Source organism: Engystomops pustulosus, chromosome 1 (assembly GCF_040894005.1).
Source record: "Engystomops pustulosus chromosome 1, aEngPut4.maternal, whole genome shotgun sequence".
In the NCBI taxonomy this organism is placed as follows: domain Eukaryota; kingdom Metazoa; phylum Chordata; class Amphibia; order Anura; family Leptodactylidae; genus Engystomops; species Engystomops pustulosus.
Genome location: NC_092411.1, coordinates 156,381,361 through 156,408,236, shown reverse-complemented (window position 1 = coordinate 156,408,236; position 26,876 = coordinate 156,381,361). Strand labels below are relative to the sequence as shown.

General features: G+C 41.3%; 1 protein-coding gene across 1 annotated transcript in view; it reads right to left on the bottom strand.

Annotated features, from left to right (window-relative positions):
• Positions 1 to 26,876, bottom strand: part of ELL (elongation factor for RNA polymerase II) — a 55,182-nt gene that overhangs the window by 14,072 nt on the left and 14,234 nt on the right. Inside the window, exons 2-7 of the mRNA XM_072112533.1 lie at positions 23,404 to 23,451; positions 17,923 to 18,044; positions 10,687 to 10,850; positions 6,194 to 6,447; positions 3,643 to 3,767; positions 2,771 to 2,867 (exon numbers count right to left, since the gene is read on the bottom strand). Coding sequence (XP_071968634.1) covers positions 2,771 to 2,867; positions 3,643 to 3,767; positions 6,194 to 6,447; positions 10,687 to 10,850; positions 17,923 to 18,044; positions 23,404 to 23,451 — 810 coding nt within the window. The remainder of the gene's footprint in view (positions 1 to 2,770; positions 2,868 to 3,642; positions 3,768 to 6,193; positions 6,448 to 10,686; positions 10,851 to 17,922; positions 18,045 to 23,403; positions 23,452 to 26,876) is intronic.

Here is a 26,876-nt window from a genome sequence, read left to right as displayed (position 1 = left end):
GTGTAAGGGCACATTCACATGGCCGTCTGCGGGGACGTACATGCGGCCGCAAATTTGCGGCCGCATGTACGTCCCCATAGACGGCAATAGCGGCGCGGTGCAGATGCGGTGCCACACATGTGTGGCACCGATCCGGCCCGCACACCGCAAAAAGATAGAGCATGCTCTATCTTTTGGCGTGTGTGCGGCCGTGCGCCGCTATTCTCTATGGAGGGAGGAGGGGCCGCCTCCTCCTCCTCTCCAGCACACGGCGGTATGCCCGCACGGCGGGCATACCGCTGTGTGAATGTACCCTAATGTATAGTAAATGCTGCATCCTCCTAATATACAGGTGAGAGACACAGACATCAGCTACACATGAATCTGACATGTTCTGCTATAACATGGCTGCCTGGAGCTGTTGTATCTCTCCTATATACACACACATGCACACACAGGCTGCAGGGGGCGTGGCCACCAGCACCAGGAAGCACATCATTATACAGCCTCACATCATTATACAGGCTGTCAGTCAAGCACTGGGCGTGTGGCTGTGCCTCCCACTCATGAATGGAGTGGACAGCTTGAATATGCTAATGCTTCATTGGACATTTCACAGGTCATTTGCATACAGCTTTAGGACCTCATTGCTTACAGGTTTACAGGCATGTAGAAGGACAATGAAGGGATAGAGACAATGCTCTCTAATGGCAGTTTATGAAAATATATTTAGTTTAGGGGGGTTATTTTGCATGACGGGTTCTCTTTAAAATAGAGATTTTTACTTGAGTAGCAGGATACGTAATAAGTGAAATACCAATTCATATTTTTACTAGCATTTTCTACTCCCTTATGGGACTTTAATATGCGATCAAATGTATTCTATTAGACTGTGCATAGCCTCTGGCAAAGGTCATTAGACATATACTGATGGTAGACTATAAAGGGAACCTGTCACCACAATCAATGTTATCAACAAGCACAAGTTCCAAAAGCCCATTACTAGTACATTGCACACATGCTTTTCCCATGTTTCTGAGCAGTACAGTTTGGGAGCTTAGCCAGGTAACCTACACTATTTGAGCCCTCTTGCTTGTGGCCCATCCGATATTCACACGAGTGATGTTCATGTCCATAGGAAATGACCAGCCATAGTAATAGGATTTACTTTATAAATGCGGTGCAGCCAATGCATGTATCGCACTGTGAACATACATAAGAACTTAATGGCGATGTGAATTAGCCACCAATTGTGTGGCTAGCTCATGGCACACAAATAGTTGTGGGCATGAAGCCTTAGAATGGGGCTCACCAATTCAACAGACATGGCAATCATTTGTTAACATGGGATGTCAATCCAATAGTTAATGAAAGGTGAAGCGAGCCTGGCTCCCCAGGAAGTTGAATCAGACAGCTAAAGTCTATAATCCCACGATGAATCATATCCTGCATCATTTACGGCTATACACATATTAAGCAATACTAGGCTCTTAAAAGTTTATGAATACCTTAATCCCACAAGTAGCTAACATGTACTCACATCTCATGCTGTGCAATGCCAACAACTCATTTCTGAAGCTTAGACTACAAGGTACAGAATGCAGCAGCCATTCACAAATACAGGTAGGGAAAGGTTCCCATGGAGCTCTAGTAACTAATGGACACCTTTTACGTAAAAATTGTTCTCCTGAGATTCCCATATAGTTAACTTTATAGTTTACCTGGTATCTAAGCATAGCTACAGCGAGTCGAGTTGGGCGCGGCCTCCTCGGACCGAATCCGGGAGCTCCACCATCCTATCTCTTTATGCAGCTGTAATGTCATGTGACCAGGGTGACATTGCAGGTCCTTTAGCTTTTTAGCATTAGAAAACCGTACACCAAGCATTTGTCTCAAAATCACAGCATATTGTATAACATAAAATCACAGCAGCCCGCATGGAGAGAAGTAAAAGTCCATGCAAGTGGCGGCGATTGTTTTATGTGGACAGATATGTACATGTGTACAGTTTGCTAATGTTAAGCAACTATGTTGTCACCCTGGTCACGTGACATTAGGCCACGCCACTCAACTCGCTCTAAAGATGCATAGATACCAGGCAAGATTATAACTCTGATTTTATGGGGATCTGAGGGAAACTATTTTTAGCAAAAAGAAGGGGGTCAGATAGTTACTAGGGCTCTATAGGAACCTGCCACTACCTGCATTTGTGAAAAACGTGGTGACAGGTTACCTTTAACAATAGCAGAAAATGTAAGAGATAAGAGGGGACTACAAATACAGGGTACACTTCTGGCCCAAAGCTTGCATACAATTTAAGTACGGTAATGATGTGCCAGATGTAAAATATAAAAGTCTACCAGCAACTTTAACCATACAAAACTGCAGACAGCGTTAGGCATTGGCCTTTGAGAGCTATGTAACCATACAGTTTGTGCCTGCTGTTAGCTGGTAATATTGTAGATGGACTTTGAGCACTACTTTATGAGATCTATACACAGAACAACCATGTTGTGTTCACGGAAAACACACAAACACACACACACACTTCTGTATCCTGCTACAATCCTGGAATATAAATAAAAAGTGACAATGATGAGTGGTGCCAAGTTTGTAGCTGAGCGGGGAGAGAGGGCAGTATAAAATATTTATTTTAATTGCCCTCTCCCCTGGCATATAGAAAAAAAAAAAAAAAAAACATTCATGGAAAAAAGGAGGAGGAAAGTAGGCAACAAAACCACAACTACTACTAACACGTACATGGGCACAACACAAAACAAACATCAGTTACCTGGGAAAAGGGAGTAGAGGAATTCACATTGTCTTTAGGGGGGCTCAGAGGCGCACTTTCACCTCCTGATCCAGGGTTCTGTGGTTGGCAGAGCTTCCTAAGGAGACAAACAGCAAGTTTAAGGAAATATACTATCAGAATCAAGGATTGTAAACAAAGTACATTCTAGTGTATAGCAGCATCCGCTTAAAGGGGTATTCCCACAAACAAAAGTTAGGCCACTCAGTGAACGTCGTAAAAACAAAATCTGAAACACTCGCCAAAACTACTGTCCATTTTTCATAAAATCCCTTCACAAAAATGTTCCAGAAAGTGTGCCAAAATGGTACCACTGAAGAGGACAACTCAACACATAAAAAATAAGCCCTAAACCCAGCTCTGTCAACCAAAAGATATTAAAGTTATGTATCTGAAAAGATGGCAATACCAAAACAAATGAGATGAGGCATCAACAGTGATGGCTAGAATCAGTGATTACAGCAACCCAGGGATTATATGCTTTAGTACTAGCAGACCCTATACTAAAACTAGGCAAGTACCTCTAGATCAACTTGGCTTAACTTTTTATAAGTTTTATAAAACTAAAATATGAGCAGCAACAGTGCAACTGCCATTTATCCTTATAGTAACATCCCCCCCCCCTATTTGGAACTTCCAGCATCCCCATACATTAAACTGAACTTTAAAAGTGTAAAATTAGGTAGCACAATTTGTTCTGCTGAAAACTAGCCCTCTCCGAAAAGAAAAATTGTGAAAGAAAGAAAAAAAGTTGTGTCTATTGGAAGGGGGGGGGGGGGGGGATTAAAACACAATAATGGAAATGGATAAGTACCATAAAATGTAAAAACAAGTGTCAGTCTACATTGATTTACCGGACAAGAATCCTTTTAAGCAGCTGCTGGTCTCCTTCAGAGTAACCAGTCCAGTCTTTCTGCAACTCCTTATACAGACAGTCTTTCAAGGTGTAAGTGCAGTCTTTGGCACTCAAAATCGCTACCTAGGGGGAAAAAAAAAAAAAAAAAAAAAAGAAAAAAAAAAAAGAAGAAGTGAGAAACCTCTACGTAAACTACCAAGAAAACAGAAGCTATTTTTTATGTGATCTACCTTGGACAACACTCCCCCCCCCAAACTCTTCTATTAGTCAGAGGTAAGCGCTGGAATAGAACCACCTGAGCTTTAGTGGAGCCAACACACACAAAAAAGATCATGTAAATAAAGGTTCACACATGTGAAAGTTATGTTTTCATGCAATAGTCCAGTATAAAACTCTGCATGCAACAACATTCACAGATTGCCCAGATTCTATAGATAAGTCAGCTGTACACAGCCAGGTTCCTACAGCAGTTGGAGGGGAAGAGCAGGAGGTTAACACCTAGCAAAGATAATAGTAAACTTCTGCAACATACTTGTATGTTATATATATATATATATATATATATATATATAGAAAACATTTTTAAAGATGCTGTAATTAAAACGTATTTTCTGTACATTAATACTATACAATGCATATGAGAAACATAGCAATTTATCTCATCTTCTACCAGCCCTCTCCTGCCTGCTAGCCTGCACTGATAAAAATAGACTGTTTTTCATAAAAATAGACAAAGCCAGGCCTGAAAAATTCAACAAAATTTGGGACAACTTGTGTGACTCCCCTCTAAACTCCTTTTAACCTGCTGATATTCCCAGCGCTTCATATCCCTATATATTGTGCAGGAGTCCAGAACGTGATCCCTAGATGGTATTCAGAAATTGATTCTTCCCCACCCATCCCTTTATTTTCCTTACTCTATAAAAGGTATTTTGATATAGGTATAGAATTTATTTTAATAGTTTTTTAAACTGCCATCACATTTTAGGTCCCCTATATGCTCGCGTATAAGCTGAGTTTTTCAGCTATCTTCTGGCGCCCTTAATGCTCCCGTCCCTGCGGCTCCTCTTTCTTCTCTCTGCTGTTTTAGCCAGCAGAGAAGCATCCACGTAATCTGCCGGCCGATGCACACTATGATGCGGTGGTGTCGCTGATGATTACATCATCGTCAGAGCACATGGACGCATCTCTGCCGGCTGTTACAGCAGGGAGATTGAAGAAGAGGAGCCACGGGGACGGGAGGATCAGTTATGCACGGGGACCGCCGGAAGGAGAGCATGTCAGTTTATGTGCTTGGCAAACTGAGTGCAGGCTGGCTGGCTATATACTACTGAGGGCTGTGACAAATGCATTTCCCACCCTCAACTTATACTTGAGTCAATAGTTTTTCCCAGTCATTGGTGATAAAATAAGGGGCCTCGTCTTATACACGGGTCGGCTTATATGATATATGATTCTTTTATAATACAAAGGAGAACACAGACGTGAGTTACTGGGTTCAAATCACCAAATGGCACCTTTCCCCAATTTGCTGCATGCAATTAAGTTTGTATTTTCAAAGGACGAAAAGAACTGACAGGCATGAATGCTGGATTAAAGCCACAGCATTAGAAGTTCTTAACTTCTAATATTTTACTGATAAATGACAAGACGGATGTGATAAATCCACAATGCAGCCTTTATGTTTGATTTAATCAGCCATTCTCCAATCTGTATCATTCAATGATTGGCATTTCCTTGGCTCCCCGACCATCACACTGTAAGGGTGGTGGCACACGTGACGATTTGAACCCGTTTTTAAGCAGTTTTTAAGCAGACAGTAAAAAAACATGTACGTTTTTGTCAGTTTTTCCCAATTATCTTTATTAAGATAATTGGCAAACGGACAAATACGGTCAAACAATGGATGTGTTTTAAAAACCGCCACGTGTGCCACCACCCTAAGAAATTTTCATTAATGCATTAATTGACCGGGAATGAGGACCACATGTTTTACATGTAAACAATGCTTACATTTGGTCCTCCTACCCAACTAAAAGCATTGAACTGCATATGTGATGGGGCAAAGCTCTGCCCTGAAGCCTTTCAAACACTGGACGTGAATGCATCCAATACTGCCAAGACCAGTCCAAATTACTCACATTGTGTCCTAAAGTCTCTTTATAAAAAGTTTTGCTCACAACTTATTTATTCTAATCTGAAAAGGACTTTGGCAACAAAAATCTACAGCATATTGGTGGCAGCTTACAAGGTATAAAGCAAACCACCGCAATGTGAGAGGAATAATAGTATTTAAGCCAATTACGGTATGTACAATACTGTGGTAACCTTCACAAATTTTCAGACATGGAAGATCTACCATCAAGTTTATTTGATCAACAGATTCCATTTCTTTACATAAATATGCACAGTGGCTTGATAGCTTAGTAGTCAAATTAGCCTACACTGAATACGTAATATAAAGCAACAATAACCAGGCTATACGAGAGCAAGGAGCACACACTGGACAGACACTTGTGCTTCAATATAATACATTAGCATATCCTCACCTGTTGCAGGAGGCTATCCAGAGAATCCTTGTCCTGCATGGAGAGCCCATCCTTTTGCAGACGAAGAATAAGCTCAGGCTTCTTGTATGGTTTGAGAGCCAGTAAGTGCATTACCCTATCTTTGAGGGGTCGCTGTGTTACAACATTGGAGCTTTTCTTGATGGCGCTGGCCAGGTTGACTGGTGTTGGTCTCTTTCGAGATGGGACAGCATCTGGAACCCCTGGTGCAGGTTTTCGTACTTGAACCTTTTTGACTGAAAGGAGAAACAAATTTAACTATTAATGCAGGTTCCTGAGAAAAGTGTGCAATACTGTTGTGTGTAAAAACAATGGATAGGAGTTAGCTTCACAAAAACTGTTCTTTGAGACCAACTGATGTCCTCATTAGCAAAACAGTGCTGTTGAGGATAGGCAGCCTTTCGTGACCAAGGGTCCCCTTCAGGACTATTTTGGTCTCTAAGACATTGCCCCATTTTCCAAATCTGCCCTGTGTCACTATAAGTGCTTATAACTTTGGAATGCCGTAAGATATCCAGGGGATTTTGAGATTGTGCTTCAAATTAGTTTAAAAATTTGGATATCAACTTTTTGGTTTGGTTATGAAAAAACTGAAATTTGGCAATTTTGAATTTTTTTTTTTAAAATTTGAAGCATAGCCCCCAAATTAATTCATAAATTGTGAATTAATGATGATAACTTATGCTTTAGGTAGGCATGCTTTTTAAGATTCCAAATATTTTACTAGAATGTTATCAGGCTTAGAATTTGGGGGCCATTTTTCACATTTTTGGAAAAATCACCAATACCTGTATTTAGAGGCATCTGTTCAAATTTCAAATGACTGAGAGGCTTAAATAACAGAGTGACCAGTAAGTTACCCCATTGTGGAAACTACACCCCTCAACATATGAAAAAGCACAATTAAGAAGTTTATAGACCTGAAAAAAGGCTCCACAAAGTTTGATGCCCAATTTCTCCCAAGTGTACCCATATGCGGTGGTTAATTGCTGTATGGGTATGATTCTTTTGTTTTGAGTTTTTGGCCATTCACCAAAACAAAATAATATTATATTTTTAGCCTATGGGTCACCACGAAAATACCTTATTTATATATTTTAATTTTATTTTCCCCAATTTTACAGAAAACCACTAATTTGGAGAAAAAGTTGTTAATTTTAGCATCACTGTGTTTCCAAATGCATAACTATTTTTTGTCTGAAAAATCTGATTAAGGGTTTAATCTTTGCAAGAAGAATAGTTTTTAGTCCATATTTTGGAGCAAGTAACATTTTTAGCAAAGTATCTATTTTCAAAACGAGTTTTATTTTCTTTTTTTCCCTGGAGTTTACTGTGCAGGTCCAGTAACGATTCTGTTTTATTATACAGATTGCTACGGACGTGGCAATACCATATATGTGGGTGTTTGTGGATTTGTGTTTTTTATACTTTATTAAGTGTTTGTATTGGGAAAGTGATATTTTAGGCTTTTTTAATTATACAAGCTTGAACCAGCTATGCTCAATGTATCTTCCCGCAGGGACGTACTATTACGTGCATAACGGGGTTAAATTATGATATCCCTGGAAAAGCTTTGTTTATCATTTCTATTTTGTAATATTCATAAGAGACTTTACCTTGATAGGATAATTGATAATGTCTGTTTATAGAAGAAGGGGGGAAAAAAAGGATATTTTAAAGTGTAACCGTCATTTCAAAAAACTTTGATATGTTGTTGTGCAGGAAACCTTTACCAAGCCTTTACACCCAAGCGCTTACAGGTCACTAGAACAGCTGGGGCAGATAAATGTAGTACAGGCGGTCCCCTACTTAAGGACACCCGACTTACAGACAACCCATAGTTACAGACAGACCCCTCTGACCTGTGGTGAAGTCTCTGAATGCTTTACTATAGCCCCAGACTGTAATAATCAGCTGTAAGGTGTCTGTAATGAAGCTTTATTGATAATCCTTGGTCCCATTACAGCAAAAAATGTTTAAAATCCAATTGTCCCTTGGGCCAAATATTTTTTTGTCTGGATCTACAATTATAAAATATACAGTTTCGACTTACATACAAATTCAACTTAAGAACAGACCTCCAGTCCCTATCTTGTACGTAACCCGGGGACTGCCTGTATTGCTTAGTACTACAGAGCACAAATGTGGGCAAGCATCCAAGCAGAGCTCTCCAGTGATGTCACCTGGCATGTACAGCTCTGGTATAGTTGTGGGGTGAGGTCACACCACCAGAATCCTGGCCGGAATCCATGTAATAGATGAGGTGAGCTCATCCAGCCATGTGCACAGCACAAGTTACAAAGGATTGTGACAATCCCCACATAATTAAATCAGAATCACTTCAACACTTATACACAACTGGCTATTTTGACAGTGTGTGCTAAACAGACTGTTTTCCAGCTATTCAATATGCGCTCCAAGTGATACAGCGTGCCAGTACAATCACAGAGATACCAAATTTATATACCGTATATACTCGAGTATAAGCAGAGACCCCAAATTTTAACACAAAAAACTGGAAACACCTATTAACTTGAGTATAAGCCGAGGGTGGGAAATCCGGAGGTCACGGCCTCCCAGTATATAGCCAGCCTGCTCCCTGTAGTATATAGCCTGCCAGCCCGACCCCCCCCCCCAGTATATAGCCTGCCAGCCCGACCCCCCCCCCAGTATATAGCCTGCCAGCCCGACCCCCCCAGTATATAGCCTGCCAGCCAGACTCCCCCCCCCCAGTATATAGCCTGCCAGCCCGACCCCGCCGCCCCAAGATAAATAGCCTGCCAGCCAGACTCCCCCCCCCCCAGTATATAGCCTGCCAGCCCGACCCCCCCCCCCCAGTATATAGCCTGCCAGCCCGACCCCCCCCCCAGTATATAGCCTTTCCAATAAACTGAATTTCAACAGGAAATTTTAAAATAGACCACCAATTGCACATTCGTACATTAACATACAGATTATTTCTTATTAATATGTTGTTAATGTGTGTGTTTTGTAAACACAATGTTGACAGTGTAATTAGGCAAATCTCTTCTGCGGTTTCAAAAAGCATGTGTTAAACGCAAACAAAATGCAATGTGCAACCGCAGCCTAAGGGGACAAGCTGTACAATGAGGAGATGTGGTCCCTCTCCATACAGTCCCATGTCATTCAAGGGTTATATAGTGGGGAGGGGTGAAACAGATAAACTCTGCACTGATCATCTCCTCCAGCTGCCTCCATTCAGTTAACAGGGCCAGAAGAAGAATGCTCTTTCCAATATATCCAATAACTGCAGCTTAAAAGGGGTTTTTCAAGGATATGAATGTTTGATACAAAACTCAGAATGATATAACAACAAAATGCAATAATACACAATGGCATTAATCGCAAAAGCGAGCATAAATTGTTTGTTTTAATGATCAACAAGATTTTATGGGCTTTCCAAAATAGACAGTTCTCACCAAGACTGACACAGAATACTTTAACTCCGATGAGCCCTCAGTTGCTTGAGAGTTGGAGGGGGGGGCGAATGAGAGTATCCTGCAAACTTTTACTCATGATGGTGGTTCGCTACTAATTGTGATCTCAGAAAACTGTGTGTGTTTGCAAGCATGTGTGTGTATACAGATTTTCAGCATAAGAGCCCATGCACACATCCACATTCATGAGGCAGCCATGAGCTAGCCACAAAACCAGCATCTAGCTCTCGGCTGCAATAGACATGCATTGCATGCGGGAACGGTATGGCAAGCACAATTTTGACTCACAGCACCGGGTCAGAGCTGGGTGGTAAGGCGCGGCCGCTCGGCTTCCCTATGGTGAGGGCAGGAGTGAGCTGCACTCACCACCTCCTTCTAAAGCCGGCTTGCGGTTCACAGCATATGTCCACTGCTGCATATGCAGACAATGGGGCACATTTACTAAGGGCTGGGCACCACTTTTCTGTCAGGCATGTACATTCTGTTAGGTCCACAATTCTGTGGCGCTTCTGCACTATTCTTCATGCAACACAAATTTCTGCACTGAAATGGGTGGAATGTGCACCAATAGTGAAGTTTGCACTGTTTTTAGTAAATGTAGGCCAATGTGTGTGTTGCAGTACATACATGTATGATTGTGAACACCTGTATGGGTCCATGTAATTTGCTTGAGGGTAAATAAATGTAGGCATGTGCTGATTGTATATAGCAGAGGAGATTCCAGCCCTAAAATGCAGGAATTCTCTCTTCCAAGAACAACCTATTTGAATACTTAATATTATTCCTGGAATACACACAGATGAGCTGCATATCCCAGAGAACTGCAGCTATATTGGACCAAATTGTAAGGATAATGCAGTTTAGGGTTTTCTTTCCATTTTACTGTAAAATGCACATTGCAGTTACCCATTTCGAATTGTATGTATGGTACAAGAACACCGAGGCCTCCAAGATGGAGGCCTCTGCTGAAGTTTGTTGTGGAAGCTTTTAATCATATATCGATAAAGAGATTCCTACCTCCATAGCGACCACCCATTTTAATGACTATGGCACTTCTGCTTTTGTTCTCCTCCTCAGCTTGGGCCATGCTCTGCCGTGCCTTCTGATAGGAATCGTCTGTAGCACATACAGTGATTTTATCCTGGATGCTGCCTAGACAGTCGAGCTTGATGTTCCCATTGCTAAAGAAGTAGAATATATGGAAAAGTTAACAGACAAGCATCACACACACATAATTCACATTGCTTTTACTACATGACTTAATAAATTAGCAAAGAAATCTCTTTAATAGGCTTTTATGATGCAAAATATGCCAGAATATGAAACACAGTCTTAAAGGGGTTGGCCTCTTTTCCAATAAATCTCTTCCATGACATGTCTCAGTCAGACACTAAGAAATTAGTAAAGGCACATATGCAATTTATGGTAAAAAGCGGCCAACCCGTTTAAATGCCTTATACCACATTTATCAAGGGTTTAAGATTGTTGTTCTAGTCATAAGTATCTAAAACTAAGGGTCATGGTATTGGAAAAAGGAGCGTGGCTTCACAGGAAAGAGTTTAGCACCGCACATTACTGTCAAGACTGGTGGTCCGGGTCTGGCGCAGTTCACCACAAATATGACAATAGAGAGACAAAAGTAACAGGGGTTTCATAGTGGTCTCTGTCCTCAGGAAGAAAGCTTCTTTGTATATAGAACATAGAATGAATGGCAGGTTTACAGCATCAATCCATTGGGTCAAATATTTCCCATCTGTTGCTTGCTTACAGTTCAAGCTGCAGAGAAAGTTATTTATGTAAGACACGGGGGGTTAGAAGACTCCCAAGTGCAGATCCAGGTAAACAAGTTGTTAGCAACACTAAAAATGAGCACTATGGGACCTTCCATTAATCTACACAAGGGGCACAGGGCATGCCATAATGCCCACCAAACAAATCTACAACTATACAAAGAGGACATGACATTACAAGATCACTTCACACAGGTTGAATTTAGTAACCCTTCCCTTCTGTACTGCGATTGACAGGGAGCTCATGTGTTCTGCTTTTTCTTTTAGAGAACAACTCTTCTGCCATTTGGATAGCAGGATCAGCTGTAACTTATAGCAGCTTATTAACCACTTCACAACATCTGTAGTACCATGTGGGGGCAGTATGATGAGGCGTTACACAGCTGATAGATATACTGGGATGAGGCCTGCGGTGAACCCTAATAAATCTTCCTACCTCTTAACCCCCTCCCGCCATGGCCATTTTCACTCTCTACCTTCAAAAATCTACAACTTTTTTTTGTTTCCATGTAAAGGGCTCGTTTACTGTGTACTGGGGAAAAAATCCAAATGGTAGAAACCCGCATTTGCGTCGTATTCTTGTGGGCTTGGATTTTACGGCTTTCAGTATGTCTACTCCATTCTTTGGGTCAGTGCGATCACGGGGATACCAAATTTGTATAGGTTTCATGTTTTCATAGATTTACAAAAATGAAAACCTCCTGTACAACTTTTTCATACTTTGGTGTATGGAGCAGTTTGTGCTGTCATTTTTTTACGACTTTTGATGACGTTTTCAATGCTACGATCTGTAGGACTGTACCCCCTTCTGAACACTTAGATTTGGCAAAAGTGGTACTTTCGATTTTGGAAAAACCGCTATAATACCTATTGTGTTTATGATTTTTACTGATAAATATATATTTTATACATACCGTATATACTCGTGTATACACTTACTCACCTCCGGTGCCCGGATTGTTGGCACGGCTCCCGAACCCCGGCGGCTCCTCTTCTCTCTTATCTAGCCGGCAGAGTCGCGTTCATACGATCTGCTGGCCGGCACACACCACGATGCAGCGGTGTCACCGCTGATGACGGCGACACTGTCACATCATAGTGCGGCCGCCGGCAAATTGCATGGACGCGACTCTGCCAGCTAGAGAAGAAATAAGAGGAGCCGTGGGGAACGTGCCAGGGGGGCGAGTATTAAGTTTATATTTTTTTTATGTGCTTAGCATACAGGGGGCTGGCTGTATACTACACCCTCGGCTCAATAGGTTTTCCCAGTTTTTGTTGGTAAAATTAGGGGTCTCGGCTTATACGGTATATATAATCTGTATATATCTCAGTTCTAGGGAAAGGGGAGATTTGAATTTTTAGGTTTTTTTTAAAAAAAATATACTGTATCGCAAATCTGTGCCAACAAGGACCCCGGGTGTTTGCTGCAATATGCAGCAATCAACCACATTGTATGGAGAGGGCACAGCCCGTGAACCCTCTTCATACCCCCGCAGCCAGCATTTGACGTGATTACTACGTCACATATTGGTAAGGTGTTAATGGTAATATAGACTTATTTATCCAATACTGACAAAGTTGTAATAAAGTAACAATCTATCCCTCCCCAGAAAGGGTATAGAAGTGCTGTGCTATGGCCTGATCTCTGCATATGATGCACAGAGTACTTGGCTTCCCAATATGTAGCAGAGCCGATATTTGGCTTCTCATTATCTTTGTCTCACTGTCTACCTATGATAGCACAATCCCGCAGGCTGCTAAGGACCAGTCAATAAAAGTCAAGGATAGACAAGGTCTTCTTGTGCCAAGTGAGTTGTCTCCTGGTTTAACAGATGCCGCTCCTAAAACAGTTCATAAGGAACTACTCATCCTGGATAGCCCAAACGGTATGTGTGTCTTGAAACAGCCCATAGTGTAAAGCATTGTACGTCATGGTGTTTCTGGGCAGTCTCTGAGTTTGTCTTTCAGGGCGGTCAACTGACCCCGAACAAAGGGTCACTCCCTAAACAGGTGCAAAGGAGTTTCCTCCTTCCAAGGGCACTAGGGAGTGTTGTAGGCAAAGAAGAACAACAAGAGGGGCAAGCCATTAACAATAAGCCCTTGTGCCTGTTGAACAGTCTGGGCTGTGTGTCCTGGGGCAAACAGTCCTGGATCACTCCTGGTAGACTCCAACAAGTCCTTGGCTCGAATAAGCTTGTGCTCGGTCTTTGGCTTCCACAGTTCGGTTTTAAGTCCCTCCCAGCCGTAAGTGAAGGATCTATCCCACTTGTCCCAGCCTTAATATCACCAGAGGGGCAGGAGGAAGAAGCAAGGTTTAGACTTTACCCGCAAAGCTGTTAACGGTCCTCAGAGGAATGAGCACACAATCATAAACAAAAGGACATCCAGACCAAGGTGGAGATGTCAGGGATGCCTTTACCCCCTTTGCATGGCTCCTTGAACATGACTGCTCGCTTGACTCTTCCAGTTGGTGATGGCACCACCTGTATAGATTGTTTTCTTGTTGGACGCTGCACTGAGCTGAGCTCAGCTCCTCTTTGCCTCTAGCCCCAAGCCTTGACACACATAACTTCCTGCTGGCGTCTGAGGCGAGTAAAGCTAATGGCAGATAAGATCTTTGTCTAGGGGAGACGAAGGGATATAGCAGATCTGGGTGTATGTAATCGCTATGATAAGCAGGGGAGAATGTCATGTGTAATATAAGTCTCATGGATCTCATCTCCAATCTGTCTCATGTGTCAGATACTAGTACAATGTTCAATAAATAAGTGTATATAAACATGTACCCTATAGGCAAAAAGTAGGAAAGCAGCACTCCGTGTCAAATAGCTGTTTATTTCACCAGTGGAGATTACTGGTAATCTCCACTGGTGAAATAAACACCTATTTGACACGGAGTGCTGCTTTCCTACTTTTTGCCTATTGGATACTTGGGATCCTTGAGTCGGACCTCAACAAAGCCTGCACCCTACCTTCGGATATAATCCGTATTCACAGTGCCGTTTCATCCCTCTATTTGCTATAAACATGTACCCTGATAATCTAACCACATTGTCAGCACACAGGGATCATAGTGTGTCTGCTTAGAGAGTCTCTGCCTACTCTTTGGAATTTTACACTTCAGGAAGCCTAATGACATGATGCAGGATTTTACCTATGCCAGAAGAAACAGATTCCAAACTGTAGACAGTATTTTTTCAACATGCTTGCATATCTGCAGCGAGAGGCTTTTGACTAGGGTCAGGAAGTAAGAAGTAGGTTTTATCCCGAATGTCATTTGGGTTCCGGAAAGTCCTGCTTAATGTTAAGGGGGCTGCCTTACAAAGTAGAGGCATTGTTTTCCTGTAAAACGTATTTAAATATTTCCCAGAACCCCCAAGTAAAGCATTAATGCCTATAAGTCTTTATACGCATGTAAGGAGACCTCTTACATCCCGACCCTAGTCAAAAGCCCCTCACTCAGCTAAACCAATGCTCCCTACACTTTACTGAAGAAACACCACCAAGTCGAAACACTGCTGTCTACAGTTGGGAATCCGTTCCATGCCTTGTCAGGCATCTCTCCGTCCACAACCATTTTTAACATTTAAACTTTTTTTTATTCTTAGGCGACTTAAAATGCAAAAGTGTTTTCCCAAGCGACAGATTTGTGTAGAAGTTTCTGTAACTGTGTTGTACTGTGTATTGTAGGACTAGGGGACACAATGAGCTTTTGAAAATATAATCTTTATTTTTATATAATTAGTACCTTAGTGTGATCTAAGGCAGGAGTCCCCAACATTGATTATTTTACACAAAACTCCGAAAATGGGCCGGACAAAAGTATTGGCACCCTCAGCCTAATACTTAGTAGCAAAACCTTTAGACAAAATAACTGAACAATAGCTTCCGGTAACCATCAATGAGTTTTTTTTTACAATGCTCTGCTGGAATTTAAAACCATTCTTTTTTGGCAAACTGCTCCAGGTCCCGGAGTTTTGAAGGGTGCCTTCTCCAAACTGCCATTTTGAGATCTCTCCATTCTATGGGATTCAGGTCTGGACACATTGCTGGCCACTTTAGAAGTTTCAAGTGCTTTCTCTCAAACCATTTTATAGTGCTTTTTGAAGTGTGTTTTGGGTCATTGTTCTGCTGGAAGACCCATGACCTACCAAAGGAGACCCAGCTTCCTCACACTGGCCCCTACATTATGCTGCAAAATTTGTTGGTAGTCTTCAGACTTCATAATGCCATGTGCATGGTCAATCAGTTCAGTGTCAGAGTCAGCAAAGCAACCCCAAAACATCAGGGAATTGCCTCTGCCATGTTTGACTGTAGGGACTGTGTTCTTTTCTTTGAAGGCCTCTTTTTTCCCCTGTAAACTGTATGTTGATGCCTTTTCCCAAAAAGCTCTACTTTTGTCTCATCTGACCAGAGAACATTCTCCCATAACATTTTCTCAGTTAAGTTTTGGCAAACTCCAGCCTGGCTTTTTTATGTTTATGTGTAAGAAGTGGGGTCTTCCTGGGCATCCTACCATACAGTCCCTTTTCATTCATACGCTGACATATAGTACAGGTTGACGCTGATGCACCCTCGGATTGCACGGCAGCTTGAACTTGTTTGGATGTTAGTCAAGGTTCTTTATCCACCAACCGCACAATCTTGCGTTGAAATTTCTTTTCTGTCCACATCTAGGGAGGTTAGCCACAGTGCCATGGGCTTTAAACTTCTTGACACTGCGCACGGTAGACACCGGAACATTCAGGTCTTTGGAGGTGGACTTTTGATTCTCGATTCCACAGACAGTTCTTTGGCCTTCTTTCTTTTAGTCAACTGGCTGCAGGTGTGATTTAGTTATTGTCACCACCTGTTAGGTGCCACAGGTAAGTTACAGGTGCTGTTAATTACACAAATTAGAGAAGCATCACATGATTTTTCAAACAGTGCCAATACTTTTGTACACACCCTTTTTTACGATTGGTGTGGAATTATATCCAATTTGTTTTTTTGACAATTCTTTTTGTGGTTTTCCATTGAAGACAAATTAAATGAAGATAATACCAAAAAAAAAAAAAAATCAGATGCTTGCAACATGTAATGCTGGAACAAAATGTAACATGGAATGAGACAATGTATTAATGTTATATATTCTGAATCTGCAATAAAAAAAAAAAAAAGTTTAAAATAAGGTGCATCGGGTTATATGCGTTCCGATCCCTGGAAAATCATTTTGGGTGCAGCCGGGCCCCGAATACGAAAATGGCTCTGAGCAGTTTTTTCACCACTTAGAAAAGATGCAGCAGTAGCCAGGCCACTGAATTAGCGTGATCATCTGGACGAGAGTATTTATGAAACGGATAAAAAATTATAATAAGCAAGGGTAAGAAAAATGGAAGCCCTTTCAACCCTTAAAGATGCAGCATTATTTCATTCATTTTTCACTCTCTACCTTCAGAAATCTATAACTTTTCCATTTTTCCGGTATACAGAGCTTTATGAGGGAATATTTTTTACGCAAGAAGTTTTACTTCTCAGTGAAGTTGATTCTTTTTCCATGCCGTGTATTTAGAAAAAAATCCAAATGCGGTGAAATTGGCAAAAAAAAAAAAAAAAAAAAAAAAGCATTTGCATCACTTTCTTTAGGGCTCAGTTTTTACTGTGCACTCCAAATGATACGTCTATTTTATACTTTATACCAGGAATAATCACTTTTATATTTTGATAGATCGGGCATTTCGATATATCTAACAAGTTTGTGATTTTAACGGTTTAGTTTTATATCAGTTATAGGGAAAGGGGGGGAAGATTTTAATTTTCAGGGTTTTTCTTACAATTTTTTTCAGACCATCTAGGTTTTTTTTTTATCCTAGATGGTCTAATTGTTCCTACCATATACTGAAATAGTCCTGTATTGCAGTATATGATGTTTTTACATAGGATTCATTACAATGCATGTTGCAACGAATGTCCAGAAGCCATACACCCTTGGATCTGACAAAAACGGTCATTGCAAGCGATTGCCGCTCCAAGATGACGTCACAGGAAGAGGCGATCTCAACAAAGATGGTGGTGCCCATGTGCCGCTGTCTTTTAAAAGCCACCAGCAGGCGTAAGTGGTGGGTGTTTGCTTCAATATGCAGCCAACCCCACCTCTGCATACAACCTTAGTAGCTTGTGAAGGAGTTTGGACTGTCTTTCATATGGAAAACTGTGTGTTTGTGGTTTTAAACCTAAAACAAAGACCTTAAAACCTCTTATTATTTATTGGAGCTAGTTTTTCCTCCGTAAAATCATAGCAACAGTTTGACAGACAGTAACTGAGAATAAGGTTTACGCATTATAGTGCTGAGACAGGAGCTTTACATCCATTTTCAGTTTACTGACCTACAGCACATTAAAGCTGCATTTGAGAAAGAAGATGGTCAATACAGGAGTATATGGTTTATAACAAAAATACGTCATCATCATGAGAATAGCTTACCTCTGAATATACTGCTGGATGCAATCAAAGCTCCCTTGAGGGCTATCCCTGCCAACATTTGACAGATAGAACGTGAAAGTTCTCACCTCCAAAGGGCAGTCCGGTCGAGGTATGGTGATTTGCTGTGAATAAAATAAAGACTGCTTAAGAAATAGGACATTAAAAAGAAAATAAATGGCTTTAAGGAGAACAAGCAATCCTCTACTTAAAGGAAACCTACCACTTGTAGTGGCAGGTTTCTGATGGAAATACCGGGCACCAGCTCAGGGTGAGCTGGTGCCGGAGCTTATTTTCGTTAGTGTTTTAAACCGCGGTATCGCGGTTTAAAACACTTTTTAAACTTTATAGCCGGCGCAGGCAGGTACGCTCTCGGCGCTTACCATGCGCGCGGCTCTCCTTCACTTCCTATGTAGCCGCGCGAACGGTAAGCTGCGTACCTGCCGCGCTACCGCGGTTTAAAACACTAACGAAAATAAGCTCCGGCACCAGCTCACCCTGAGCTGGTGCCCGGTATTTCCATCAGAAACCTGCCACTTCAAGTGGTAGGTTTCCTTTAAGAACCCCCAACAGACGACCCCTAGTAACGAACCTCTGGTAATTGGTAATTTACTGTACCTTAGCCCTAGGCTACAATAAACAGCTGTAACAGTAATAAAAGGTGTCTGTAATTAAGCTTTGTTTATATTGGTTCTTATGACAAACCAACATTTTTAAAATCCAATTGTCACAGAGACCGAAAAATTTGTCCGAGGTTACAATTCTAAAATATACAGTTTCGACTTACATGCAAATTAAAATTAAGAACAAACCTACAGAACCTAACTTGTCTGTAACCAGGTACTGCCGGTACCAGCTTTTAAAGTTATAAGTAAATGAATAGTTTGGGTGAATGTTAAAAACTTTATAATATATCTTAAAGTAAAATGCCTTATATCAGTCATCACCTGCCTGCTAAATCGCGCAAGTCACTGCTAAGACCTGTCGCCAGCAAGGACAAACAGAAATGTGTCTATGGAGAGAGCAGGCGAGGCACTTACACGGGAACAACCTTCCCCAGTAAATATTTAGCAGATATCTAGCAAGACTGCTTTAGGTTTTGGAGGCACTGAGAAGTATAGATATGAATTAACCTTGGGCGAGACAGATATCTGGCTAATCCGCTTCAAGCCCTCTAGGTATGCCCCTCTCGGAAGATGGATCTGAGCAGTAAACTAAACAGTTTAACAAGCAGGATAAGGACTAATCAGGGGTAAAGAAGTGTTCTCTTCCAAGATATACAGGCGGTCCCCTACTTAAGAACACTCGACTTACATACGACCCCTAGTTACAAACGGACCTCTGGATATTGGTAATTTATTGTACTTTAGTCCTAGGCTACAATAATCAGCTGTAACAGTTATCACAGGTGTCTGTAATGAAGCTTTAGTGTTAATATTGATTCTTAAGATAACCCAACATTTTTATAATCCAATTGTCGCAGAGACCAAAAAAGTTCTGTCTGGGATTACAATGATAAAATATACAGTTCTGACAAATTCAACTTAAGAACAAACCTACAGACCCTATCTTGTATGTAACCCGGGGACTGCCTGCATTAGAAAATTTGTTACATTGATCAGAACTATGCATTTACAATTAACCATGTATGCCTGGAGTCAGAATTTTACTATTTGCCCCAGGGCAATTAAGAATGAGCAACCTGTACTCATCTTTCTCTGGCCCAGTGCCTACAGTCACTGCCGACCTCAGTTTGTAGAAAAGAGGTTTAGCCGTGACATGGCATTGACAGCAAGCAACCATTATGGCCCAATACAGGGCACGTCTGCAGGCACGGTCCTGAAATGGAGCATTGGAGATATTTTTTACATGCCCTAGTGTGGATATTTTTTAATTATATGAACTACCATGTTTTTCAGACGATAAGACATACTTTTTTAGCAAGAAAACATCTTGCTAAAAAGTGCCTGTGTCTTATAGTCCGATGGTCAGGTAGATGCAGTACTGCCAGACCCTCCTGACCGCTGTAAAGGAGATTGGGTGAGGCGGTGACATCAAGCTTCACTCGATCTTCTCCCCTCTCCCAGGTGTCCCAACCTTAACAAACATGACCTGCAGTGATGTCAAAAGCATGGAACGGATCACATGTTTAGTACATCACTCAAGGCCCTCATGCTAGCAGGATGGTGCAGAGAACTGGGACAGAGTAAGAAGAGGCGTGTGTGTGTGTGTGTGTGTGTGTGTGTGTGTGTGTGTGTGTGTGTGTGTGTGTGTGTGTGTGTGTGTGTGTGTGTGTCTGTGTGTATAGAAGTGCGATTGTGTTCCCATTTCTGCTTCTCTGTGTGTATAGCAAAGCTGTGTGTGAGTGAATGAATGGATGTAGCAGGACAGTATGTGTGAATAAATGGATGTAGCAGCGCTCTGTGCGCTGTGCGACCAACAGGGACAATTTAATGGGTATAAAATATATTTTTCCTTAACCCAAAAATTACTTAAAAATCTTAATATAAAAATTATTTCCCATTTATATTATAGTGAAACTGTCACATAGTCAATGTAGTTTAACCTGCAGGCAGCATTTTATAGAGCAGGAGAAGCCAAGCAAATACTTAAAGGGGTTATGTCATTAACAATAACGGACCTCCATCATAAGAGCATAGCATTTTGAACAGGCTTGTAATATACACCCAATACCCTATTTGACTGGCTCTCAATATAGAGGCTAACCGTTTTCAACCAGTACATTGTCAGTTTCATTTTACAACTGTCAGCTTAATAGTTAGTTCCAGCGTAAACCCGTCCTACTTATAGCTAAGATTAAGAAAAGCAAACATAGTGTGTATCCATACACTGTATTCCCAGATATTGAAACGCATCTGCAGGAACCACATGGGATTCACAAATCCAGCTAAATGAGCTTGAGCCCAACCTGCTAACATGTCAGCTAAGCAGAACATCACCCTGGACAACTGCAAAATAAAACTGACAAGGTACTGGAGACATTGGCAAGTAAATATTTTGAGAACATGGCAAAATTGGGAATGCTCCCAATTCATACAGAGGCATAGTTGCATAGTTGTTGTCTCTGTCTGACCACTAAATGTTGTATCCGCTGAAAAAGGCAGGATGGAAAGACTTAGCAAGCTCAGTAGTTGTGCACAGCCCCACCCCACCTGAGACGTATACCACTGTGTTATATGTACTAGGGACACGTCGGAACACCCCCTTAAAATGTAACGTAAACAAAAGATGTTCAAAATGCTAGGCTCTGCAGTTCCTGACTGCCCATTTATAGGCCTCTGCACTGTTAGGATTCTGTGTAACATGATAACACACCTGGAATCGTTGTTTACCTATTATGTTTGATAAATGAATAATTTCTAGCCAAAGTAACAGATTGGTGTAAATTCCTGCTCCTAGATCTTGTTTTTTATATGTTTAAATTGAAAAATTTTATTGCCTGTTTATATGCTGACATGTGTCATCACATTGTATGTTAAACGTTTAATAAAAATACAATTATAAAAAAAAAATGCTAGGCTCTATTGACAGAAGTCCTGTATTGTTAGGGAGACAACCCATTTTAGTCAGCTACTTCTGCTATATAACCTGACAAAACATTTCTTCTAAAAGAATATACTATATAAAATGGGAAATATTGGTGTCGGCGAAGGCTCACTTTGCCGTAGTTGGTCCTTTGCACCAGTTCAACACCACTGCTGAGGACAGGGATCCTTACATCATAGCGTTTTAATGAACCAAAACAGAAATGTGAGAGTTACTTTCCCACAAATAAATTATTAAAAACGCTGTACCATGTATTCAGTCATCCCACCACCTTCTAAAAAGTACATAAACACTAAGGCATGGAGCACACGAACTTATGCTTGCACGGCTACAACTGGAAGGGCATGCATCTGGCGCCATGGAGAGGAGTGGCCCCTCCCCTCTCCATAGAAATGCACTGCACACACCCTATCTTTTCTCCGTGTACGGAGCAGTATGGTGCCGCACAAACATCCCCCATGCGGTAGTGGGAATGCAGCCCAAGTTTGTGAGATATGGTTTCCCTTTATAAATGTCAAGGGTTACCTGCAACAGTATCCCTGGCCTCTAGACCATACTTTTGACATGTAGGCATATATCACACAGACAAAAAAGGAGCCCTATAACTGCCGTTTTTTTTAGTTGCATAATGCACACATAACCAACTAAAAGCTCATTCACCATGATCTGCTGCCTGTATTTAAATACTACAGCTGCCAAAACAGAAGATGTGAATTTGCTGGTAGTGAAGGTAAGCAGTTGCTACTGCCTGTGATTCATAGAGCATGAAAAGAAAAGCGGAAACACAACCAGCAGAATGATTAATACCAAGAAGTCCATTCGCTTCCTTTACTCTTTTCAGTTAAGCAAATCATATTCCTTTGAAAGCATTTATGACAAGTAGTGGAGGATGGCTGGAATTCCTAGAGATATATAGCTAGATAGATATTATATACAAAACAATTAATGTGCAAGTACCAAATATAAGTGGAGGTACCCAATTTTACCACCACAGAGAAAATGTATTTACTTGAGTAGTCTGGGGTAGGAAATGTAGCCGCTACTCTCTAATTAAAAAAAAAAAAAAAAATTATGAGACCCCTTCATTAATAATATGCCTAGAGCAGAGCCCCTCCCCCATTAATAATATGCTTAGAGCAGAGTACCCCTTAAAAAATAAACTTAGAACTCACTCTCTGGAAGCACCTGTTTAAATGCTCGTCTATGCAGTCTGCCGGTACACAAACTATAACGTACAATGGCAGCGACACCGCCATGTCATAGTTTGTGCGCCGGCAGATCGCATAGACATGCATCTGTCGGTCTGGCTGAGAACCTGAAGAGGTGCTGCGGAGAGAAGAGGACACCTGGGGTTAGCGCCAGAGGGCAAGTACTACGTTTATTATTTGTACACTCGAGTATAAGCCAAAAATTGTTCTGAAAAACTTGGATTTACACGGTATATATGGCAAGTGTACATGTCATTCCCATATAGTTTTTTGAAAGGTTGTGCGGCAAGAGATGTCGCAAGAGTTAAAAACTAAACCTAGCTAATTATTTTGGTACAAAGTCAAGATGAGTAAATAAGCCCCGTTACATAAAATTTTCTTTGATATTCCTCAATTCTAGGTTCCTATTTCTCATATTGCCATGCCATGTTATGGTCTACTACCTGAGAAAGCGAGCCGATGATACTGAGGAATCATAATTTGTAGGTAATATGGTTGCTACTAACTATGAAATATAAATATGTTCTAAAACTATAAAAACATGTTACCAAGATAAGGCTACCTAGTAACCCAATGCAAAGGAAGTAAAATAGAGTACAGCATGCAGTGAGCTGGAATGGCTCGACACTGTAGGCAGAGCTGTGCAGACACAGTGATTGACATATTGTTACAGAAGCCGGTGTTTAAAAAAAAAAAAAAAAAATCTTACCCCTTGGTTACCTTGAAATCGAATAGCAGGCTTCAAACTTATGGAGTCCTGAAAGGCAAGAGAGACTTATTAGGTGGTCAGAAAGAAAGTGGTTTCTAGGGTAAAACTTTTGATAACTTATATAAAAGGTTAGGACATTAAGATTTGGGGAGTTTGGGAGGGTCAACTGCTAGCTAGTAAGCAGTGTATGATACAGGAAGCAGACAAGTCACTGCAGCTTAGCTTCTATTCAAATGTACTAAAGTCACTTCCTGTGAGACTACTGTACCATGTATCATGTTTGAAGTACAGGAGAGTAGCCCCTTTATAGATGGCTACAGATGACCAATGCTGGAAATAATAATCCCTGGTGCTGGGGGAGAAATTTATTTACCCCACATATCACATACCATATGAAACATCAAAAAAAAAAAAAAAATTCAAATAGGCTAGGATTACATATTAGGAGCCTAGATCACAGAATACATTAAAAATAAAGGACATGTATACGAGTATGAGATGTATACGAGTATGAAATATACATACATACATACATACATACATACATACACACACACACACACATATATCTCGGTATAAAACAGGAGCTGAGCGGTTAACATTTTAAAAACCCCAACAACCACATATGGGTTTAAAGGGACACCGGTCAGCAGGTTTTTAACAATTTCTGTCACCACTACCTGTTGGAGCAGCTCACAAGGATTACTTCAAAGTCTTTTTCTAGTCAATTCATAACGCATTGTAAAATCATCTTTTCTTTATGATGTAAATGAGGCTGGTCACATGGTCAGAGGCAGTGATGTCACTCCTGTTCCCCCACTCCTCCCCCTGCTCATGTCTGTGTGTAATGCATAATAATAATCTTTATTTATATAGCGCCATCAAATTCCGTAGCGCTTTACAAATCATAGGGGACATATACAACTATATTACATTACAAAGTACAGTCATATGGAACAATAGGAGTGAGATCCCTGCTCACAAGTGCTTACAGACTATGAGGATGAGGGGGTGACACGAGAGGTTGTATAATGGTCCAGCCATTCTTTATAAGGGAACAATATAAAATAATTTAATTTACTAAACAACGATGTTGCTGCTTGAACCAGCCATCAGCCGCCATCTTATTTACAGGGTCCTAGGTGAAAAAGACTGCAGAGAAGCCGGGAGCTTGGTATATATCAGCTGTTTGCCAGATAACAGAATGGAGATAGGACATAGGATGGATTAGTAAAGGGAGAGTTGACATTTCAAGCAGTTAGCGAGTGTGATAGACTTGCCTAAAGAGATGGGTTTTAAGAGCAAGTTTGAAGCTTTGGAGGGTGGGTATTAGTCTCAGAGTCTGGGGAAGGGCATTCCAGAGAATTAGTGCAACTCGGGAGAAGTCCTGGATACGTACATGGGAGGTTCGAATTAAGGTAGAGATTAATCTAATGTCACTGGCAGATCGAAGAGCACGGGAAGGGCGATAGACTGAGATGAGAGAAGAGAGATAGGGAGGTGCAGCATTATTCAGAGCTTTGTGGATTAGGGTTATTATTTTAAGGTGAATACAGAAGGAGACGGGCAGCCAGTGCAGTGATTGGCACAAACTGACGAGCCTGGCTGCTGCATTAAGAATAGATTGAAGAGGAGAGAGTGGAAGACCGATTAGTAGGGAGTTACAGTAGTCTAGTCGAGAGTGACTAAGTGCAACAATACGGCCGGATTCTGGAGATGTTTCTGAGATGCATACGGCAAGAGCGAGCAAGAGATTGAATATATGGTAAAAAGGAGAGGTCAGAGTCCAGCACAACCCCAAGACAGCAAAGCATTTCTAATGCTTGTGAGACACACAGACATCAACTACACAAGTAGTGTATAGGAGTAGTAGCATGTCAGGCCAGCACCAGGAAGCACAATCATTATACAGGCTGTCAGTCAAGCACTGGGGGTGTGGCCCGGCCTCCCACGCAGGGTGCGTTCACACGGTCAGTTTTTCAGATGCAGTTTTTGAAGCCAATAGCAGGTGTGAATTATAATAGATGAGGACATATAATTGAGAGAAGCGGCTCCTCTTTTTATAACTCCACTCCTGGTTTGGACATCAAAAACTGCATCTGAAAAATGGAACGTTTGAACACAGCCTCCTGAGTAAGATAGTAACTCATGTCAGGTCAATTGCACACAGCTTTAGGACATGATTAAGTTTACAGGCATCAATAGGGACAATGCTTTCTAATGGCAGTTTATAAAAATATATTTAGTCTGGGGGGGGGGGGGGGTTGATTTCTCTTTAAAGGAACTCAACATGAAAAACCACTAACCTGGGGATCATATTTTGCCATACAAGAACCAATTAATCAGCTTGTTATTAGGGCTGTCGCATCAGTGACTGACATCTCCGTACATGAGGCCATGTATTTGTGGCAGTACCATCAGTGAGTGACTGCACCTACATAAGTGTATATATAATGATATCATCCTAAACAAAGTACAATGAAGCTTTGCTGAAATTTATATAAATTTCCTCTGCTCATCCTGCTCTACAAACTGTTGACTGCATATGGGACATGTATTACCTTGATGACTAGATGTTTTATTTAAAGGGAACCTGTCACCAGGAGACCCATTTTTAGCACTCCCTTAGTCCCCACAGAGCATAGTACATACACTGCCATAGTGTTTTTGTATAAAAAAATTGGTTTTACAGAAAAAAAGATATGTTATATTGTACCTTTCATTAGCATCTGCTGTGTGACTAGGCAGTTGCCAAAAAGAAGGGTCTGGAAAGGAGCAGTCCCCCCCCCCCTTGGGAAGCATGTGATCTTTTCAAATATATGAATAACTTCCCACACTCAGGATTGGCTGTAGAGGAGCAGGGGGCGTCGCTAAGCCAAGTGATGGGCGTTTTCATATATTTGAAAAGGTCACATGGAGAAGCTGTTCCCCAAGGGTGGGGGTGGGGGGACTGCTCCTTTCCAGCCCCTCCCAATTGGCAACTGCCTAGTCACACAGCAGATGCTAATGAAAGGTACAATATAACATCTTTTTTTTCTGTAAAACCAATTTTTAATACAACACTTTGGCAGGTTCCCTTTAAGTAAAGCAGTAAAGGCTACAGGATGACATATCAAGAAGTGCGTTTTATAACAAAAAAAAAAAAATATATAGATTTCTTATCAAAGCTTTAATCTGAAAGCAAGTATGTTTGCCAAGAGCACATCAATACTGACTCCAGAAAACATCATGCATGACCTCTGCAATCCATATACAGAGCTGCATTACAGCAATGCAGTATTAGAACAAGCTGGTGGAAACCCCAACACTGAAAGTGGGACTTCCCAGAGACCACCAGAGCGGCCATCTGCTGAGAATGCCATCTGTTGAAAGCCTTAAGTTTAGTCATCAGTACTAGGAGGTGAGCAGTGAGCCCCAAAGATTTACTCAGAATGAAACGACATACAAGTCATTTATGTGGCTCATTTTCCTTC